The sequence below is a fragment of the Octopus sinensis genome, unplaced genomic scaffold, assembly GCF_006345805.1.
Source record: "Octopus sinensis unplaced genomic scaffold, ASM634580v1 Contig13885, whole genome shotgun sequence".
NCBI lineage: Eukaryota > Metazoa > Mollusca > Cephalopoda > Octopoda > Octopodidae > Octopus > Octopus sinensis.
The window spans coordinates 1-7,373 of NW_021833053.1; the positions used below are offsets into that span (position 1 = coordinate 1).

The 7,373-nt window shown below is 38.1% G+C and overlaps 1 protein-coding gene across 1 annotated transcript; it reads right to left on the reverse strand.

Moving 5' to 3' along the window:
* Window positions 1–27: 27 nt before the first annotated feature.
* On the reverse strand, window positions 28–4,498 carry LOC115229918 (sorting nexin-30-like; the record flags this gene model as incomplete). Its single annotated transcript, XM_036499405.1, has 4 exons — window positions 4,466–4,498; window positions 4,177–4,287; window positions 2,362–2,523; window positions 28–183 (listed from the first exon to the last, which is right to left on the reverse strand). Coding segments are annotated over exons 1-4 (462 nt in total), but the record flags the coding sequence as incomplete, so codon positions are not given.
* Between the last annotated feature and the right edge of the window lie 2,875 nt (window positions 4,499–7,373).

Consider the following 7,373-nt stretch of genomic DNA (forward strand, 5'->3'; position numbering starts at 1 on the left):
GAGTATTCGCTGAGTAATCCTATCTACTGATGCAAGTTTATCACCAAAAGACTGCACGTAGTCATGCATCACTGCAAACTCAGGAGGCCGGTTTTTCATCATGTATGAAGCACTTATGTTGTGAAGGGAGTTGGTGACTCGGCTGATCAAACCTTGTCCTTTCTTTTTATGGGCATTGAATTCCTGAAATTTCAAACCAAATACATTAATGCAGAAGGCATATAGCATAGTGGTTAAATAACTTGGCTCTCAATAAGTTTGTGGGTTTAATTCTCAAACTGGGAGCTGCATTGTACTCTTAAACAAGGCAATTTACTTCACTTGCTTCACCCCATGCAGCTGGTAAACAAATATCAAGACTAACAAAGCCCCTGGTTAGTGTCAAGTGAGTATAGCAGTGTTAATAGATCAGTAACAGGACCAAAATTCTTCAGGCAGAAAAAAGGATACATCTAGTAGTACACTGCTATTTCCTCTCTTTACCCTTTATGGGTCTGCTTAATCAAGATGTGACCTAGAGCTTTAACCATGGGTCTGCTTAATCAAGACGTGACCTAGAGCTTTAACCATGGGTCTGCTTAATCAAGACGTGACCTAGAGCTTTAACCATGGGTCTGCTTAATCAAGACGTGACCTAGAGCTTTAACCATGGGTCTGCTTAATCAAGATGTGACCTAGAGCTTTAACCATGGGTCTGCTTAATCAAAATGTGACCTAGAGCTTTAACCATGGGTCTGCTTAATCAAGATGTGACCTAGAGCTTTAACCATGGGTCTGCTTAATCAAGACGTGACCTAGAGCTTTAACCATGGGTCTGCTTAATCAAGACGTGACCTAGAGCTTTAACCATGGGTCTGCTTAATCAAGACGTGACCTAGAGCTTTAACCATGGGTCTGCTTAATCAAGACGTGACCTAGAGCTTTAACCATGGGTCTGCTTATCAAGACGTGACCTAGAGCTTTAACCATGGGTCTGCTTAATCAGGGTGCACCCTGAAACACCACAAAATATTAATAATTACTCTATACTGACAGAATCTATATTACCTGTCTCTGTTATGGTCAGCATCTGAGATTTTAATTATCTCTCACCAAGACAGGACATAAAATTAAGTAAAACTCAGTTTATGAGTCCTTGACCCTGAATTAATTTTCATTGCATAATGTAATTTGTACTGACACAAACATATGCAGATGATGTGTCGGAGAAGCTGTAACCTATGGAACTGAATTTCCTGCAGACCAACAGTGGGATAAAATGTGACGAAGGTGACTCAAGATTTAAACTCAGTCATTAATCAATGAAATTAATCATTGCTCAGCACAAAGGTGGTGAGCTGGCAGAAACGTGAGCACGCCAGGCGAAATGCTTTGTGGTAATTCGCCCACCACTGCGTTCTGAGTTCAAATTCCGCCGAGGTTGACTTTGCCTTTCATCCTTTGGGGTCGATTAAATAAGTACCAGTTATGCATTGGGGTCGATGTAATTGACTTAATCTGTTTGTCCCCTCTGTGTTTAGCTCCTTGTGGGCAATAAAGAAATAGAAATTAATCATTGCTCAGCACATTACCATCTGCACTACAGACCTGACAATAATATCACAATACCTTATATTAAGATATAATGGTTCCAAATTTTGGAACAAACTCACGAATTTTAGGGAGTAGGAGTCAGTTGCATGATTATATATTTGGTGACTTAAGTTTTTGAAATAAAGGATTGGAGTTAAAATGGTTTCATATGATATATAAACGGCAAAATGTCTGTGTGTGTGTGTGTGTCCTTTATACAAATCCACAATTTTTCAGTTAGAGGGCTCGCACTTTCTATGGTCATTCCAAATCGTCCAAGGGTGGTCGTGCACATCTTTACATTTCCCCAGTCACCCTGCAAAGCCATTAAAAAATCAATAGAAGTGACTTTTTTGTGAATTTTCTATCCAAAACCCAATCAAAATGCCCGAAACTTGATACGCCAATTGAATGCCAGCTAGCTGTATGTGATTGGTCGGAGATTTGGACAGTACTCGCATGTAGTGTGCATGCATGCAGCTGTATATGCATGCACTAGCACTAGAAATATTTCCACATTGCAGCACAGCAAGCACGCTTGCTAGGGATGTATTTATACAATATTTTACAATTGCTTAAAACTTCTTAATTTGTTTGATGTAAGGAGAAAACAAAACTCACTTTATATACAACTTTCAGCAACCACAGATGCATATTAGGAAAAAATTCTGTGAATTGCACAACTGAGTTTGATTCAAAGTGTACAGAGTAGAGGACAAAAATGGGGAGAGGTAAAAAATAATGAGACAACTAGAGAGAGAGAGGGAGGGAGAAGGAAGGAAGTCTTACCCAAGCTTTAGCAGTGAGAAATACATGAAAATGTTTATCAAAGGACAAGACTGGATGATCAGCGATTCGGGTGAGGAATTTCTGTAATGCTTGTTGTCGAACTCGTAGAAACTCAGAACTGAAACGGTCCAAACGCCGTAGGCTGTGTTTAGCAGGCAGAGGCTGAAAATAAAACAAGATGTTGTCACATTTATTATACAAGTTCCAAGTTCGAGTTTGTGGTATGATTAAAAAGAAATGTACAGTGATGAAAATATAATTATATATTTTACATTACTCTCATAACCCAAGATCATCAAATATTTATGAAAAAACAATTGAACAACTTAAGATGATGGATTCTGTAATGACCAAAACATTTTTCGTATCTTGATCGTTATCTCTCATGTTTGTATTTTACGTACAACATACATATCTATTAGTTTAGAAGGTTCCGTCACATTTTTGAAATGATCATTCTGAGGGTACATTTTCAATACTTACAGTAACACAAATATATTGTTCTTTCATAGCAGATTGTTTTATACCACAGTGGTTAAATCTGTATTACTTTTACCCTTTAAAATTTGTTTAGATTAGATCTGTATCTGTCACTGCATGCTGTTTAAATTCAAAATGGACTCTTAAGCAATGGTAGTGACAAGAAATATTCATTCTATCTATGGAAAAGAAATTTTAAGTGTTTGGATATACCAGCAATGGTATATTTTTACTCATAGATTTCCCTTGATCCAGATGACCAATTTGCTAATATCAAGCTTCTGAAAATTGTAGTTGAAAATCCAATAAAAAAAACTGCTTAAGAATTGGCAAAACAACTGAAGTCAAGTCACACTTCAATCAAAAGGATCTTCAGAAATATAGGAAAAGTGTCTAAATTTGTGGTCATCTGACTGCTCCTCAGCTTAAAGAGTTGCCCATGCTTAACATTGAAGAGTAGAAATGCTTCCGGACCTTTCCTAGAGAGAAATATCACAAGTGACGAAAAATAGGTTCTCTATAATCATAGTTAACACCCAACGAAAAAAGGAGAATCTATCCTTAAATCAAGACTAAACGTGAAAGAAGTTATGCTCTGGGTTTCGTAGAATGTAAAAGGGGTCATCTATCATGAAGTGTGAAACAAAACAAAATGGTTAATGGGAAGTATTATCACCAACTGGAAGAATTGCATAAAAAATTTCAGAAAAAGCATTCTTCATGAGTCAGTCATGAAAGAGTGTTGCTCTTACACAATAACGCAAGACCATATATTGCCTAAGTCACTCAGGAAAAGATTATGGCACTAAATAATTATTCTCCTGACCTTGCTCCATCATATTTTCATTTTCTCAGATCACTGCAACAATATTTAGAGACAAAACAGTTTATTAATTGTGAAGAGATTAAAAAAACATACTGATTGTTTCTTCGCTTTAAAAGCTGAAGAATTTTACATTTGAGGGATTAACAATTTCCAAATAAATGGGATTATGTTAACAATAATAAGGGGAAATATCTTGATATCAGTTAAGACCAAAGAATCATTACTTTCTTTTCTATTTTGAAATGCAACAAGACTTTTTTACCCACCTAACATACTATACATAAACATGCATGTTTATATTGTACGTACAACACACACATTTATATTGTATATGCAACATACACATACTGTATATACACACATCTCTATAAGGTATGTATGGCATCCATGACTATATTGCATTTATAACACATGCCTATATTGTATGTATGATTACATCAATATCTGATGTATGAAATGCTGATATTTTATGTATGTCTACGAAAAGTGAAGAAATGTTTTCTACTTACAGGCACCAAATGTGTCGGATAACCATCTTCCAATCTCTGACGTAACCATACAAAGTCATTGTATCTACGCCTCACACAGTATTCATGTGTATCAAATTCCTCCCTTGTAGTCTGTAAAGTAAAAACATTGAAGTTATTATTCTGGCTACGACAATTATGAGTTGGATAATCATTAATAAAGGATAACTTGACAACAGGTTTGTTATTAAAGTTTTAATAATGAGAATCTATTTATTTATCTTTTCTTTTCCAGCACGGTTCAAAATAGTTTGGCATCCTGTGATCTAACCTCATTACTTCCTCCAACATCTTCCTTGGACATCCTATGCCACAGAAACTCTGTAGTAGCACCTCATATTCATTTTCCATCCATATTATAAATCTATGTCACAAATCATCTCACACCTCACTCCGGCAGAGTTTTCGATGAAACCTTTTAATGTTCAGCTGCTCCCTTCAGCTAACCTCAGCTGGGCTCCACTTTTCATCTAAGTTAAACATACAGCACACAGATCACATTCAACTCATCATCATCATTTAACGTCTGCTTTCCATGCTAGCATGGGTTGGACGATTTTGACTGAGGGCTGGCAAACCAGATGGCTGCACCAGGATCCAATCTTGATCTGGCAGAGTTTCTACAGCTGGATGCCCTTCCTAACACCAACCACTCTGAGAGTGTAGTGGGTGCTTTTAAAGTGCCACTGGCATGAGGGCCAGTCAGGCAGTACTGGCAACGGCCACACTCGAAAATGGTGTTTTTTTACATGCCACCTGCACAGGAGTCAGTCCAGCAGCACTGGCAACGACCTCGCTCGAATGTTTTGCTCACATGCCAGTGAAGCGATGCTGACAACGATCACGCTCAAATGGTTCTCTTTACATGCCAGACAGCTGTTCTGGCAGTGACCCCACTTGGATGGAGCTGTTAGCGCTCCACTGGCATGGGTGCCAGACATTGAATTTGGTTCACTTTTCATTCTTTACTGCAGCTGTTTTATTCATGAGCTATAGACCTCAGATCATTTGACTTGATCATAGGTTGTCCCTATCACAATGGAATATTGGCAATGAGGGAACTTCTATAGACACAAAACCTATTACAAATAACAGTCAAATCTCTCTCAAATCATATCTTATATGTCAGTGAGAACTTATGTACAGTTAGACAACAATAACTTCTTCAATAAATGCTTAAATTTGCAAAATTGATGAAAATGTGGAGACAAGAAAAAAAGGGAGGTTTGTTAGTGCAAATCGCAAAATGAAAACCATTAAACCAAATTAAAATTAATTTGGTTGAAAGTGAAAGGAAATCCATCTAAACATCCATATATTAATACAAAAGGTAAGGAAAACTAGTAGCAATTATTGTGGTGGTGGTGGTGGTGGCAATGATGTTGGCATTGGTAATGGTTGGTGAATGGAGAAAGATATCTAGTGCCTTGCTGTACCCAAGAAGACCCGTCCATGACAACAGAACTGATATCCTAAAATGCTTGTCCATGAAGGGATATCTGCCCCACCCCAACTCTCTGCTCTGTCAATCATTTACCACCCCCATACACACACACACACACATTCCATTCCCTAACACCCATCAATTCTCTATTACCTGAGAACAGAAGAGACGTTTATTGCATCTCCCAACTTTCTCATTTACCTTTCTTCCCCCACCTCAACCCACTTTCATTTCCTACTGTCTTCCCCCCCCACCACCACCACCACCTGCCTCCACCAATCATCTTCCATGCCTCCCCTCCTCCATGCTGATTTCCATCATTAACACCTCAAACACCTCACTTACCTGCTATCATCCTCAATATTTACTGCAAACCCTGCCCCATGGCTTCTCTTATATTTCTTTCCATCATTTGCTACGTTCACCTCAATCCCGTCCACTCACCCAGTCCAAACCTATTCTCACTGTTCCCAATGTCCCTTCAGGGCATGTCTCAATACATCTTTACCATCATCTCTCTCACTATTGCTCTCTTTATCTTACTCTCTAACTCACTCTCCTTACTTTTCCATCTGAGGTATCCATGTATTAACTCCACAGCAAGACACCTATCTGTCTATCTATACCTATTTCTTTACTACCCACAAGGGGCTAAACAGAGGGAACAAACAAGGACAGACAATGGGATTAAGTCGATTATGTCGACCCCAGTGCGTAACTGGTACTTAATTTATCGACCCTGAAAGGATGAAAGACAAAGTCGACCTCAGCGGAATTTGAACTCAGAATGTAGTGGCAGACGAAATATCTCTGAGCATTTCGCCCGGCGTGCTAACATTTCTGCCAGCTTGCCACCTTCAGTCTCTCTATACCTTTAGACTCTCAGTTGGCACAAAGCCACACACCCTCAATACTAATCGCTCCTCCCAGTTGAAGGGTTTTTGCCTTGCAAAGTACTTGTTGACTGTCAGTGCTGGTGCCACTTAAAATGTATCCAGTACACTCTGTAAAGTGGATAGCTTTAGGAAGGGCATTCAGCCATCGGAACCATGCCAAAACAGACAATGGAACCTGGTGCAGCTCTTGTCAAACCATCCAACCCATGTCAGAATGGGAAAACCATTAAACAATGACGATGATATATATATTTTAAAATCTACCTTAACAGAAGCGTAACAGTTTTAAAAGCCGAGGGAAATAAACCTTTAATGCTATATGCATTAAAACATGTTCAATCAACAAATTCCATTTGAATAAGAAAAGAACAAAAACAAAAAATGATTGAGAGAATTTTACAGCCATGAATTCACTGTTGGTAACAAGCTATTGACATTTCATCCTCTATGGTTCTTTATAAACTATTCAGTGTCATTAACCTTCACTGTTCTAATATAACAACTACGACTATCTGGTATAATATTTTCTCATTTGTAGATAATGACATGTTATACATATTGCTTGGAAACTTGCATCACCTCAGACAATTAGAGATCCATTATCTGATAAGAGTGATGGCACATATCCATGTACAAATAATAACACAGAACCATCCGCACTGACTCTTGGAGGTTACTCTAAGTGTTCTCTATGTAAATCTATATGCAATATAACAGTTCAATGAGCCTGATCAATAGGGAATACACTCATTGTGGGTATCTATCAATTTGGAAAAGCAAATAGAATTTGGAAGAAGGAATTTGGTAAAATGGATACTTCCCCAAACCTTTTCACACAG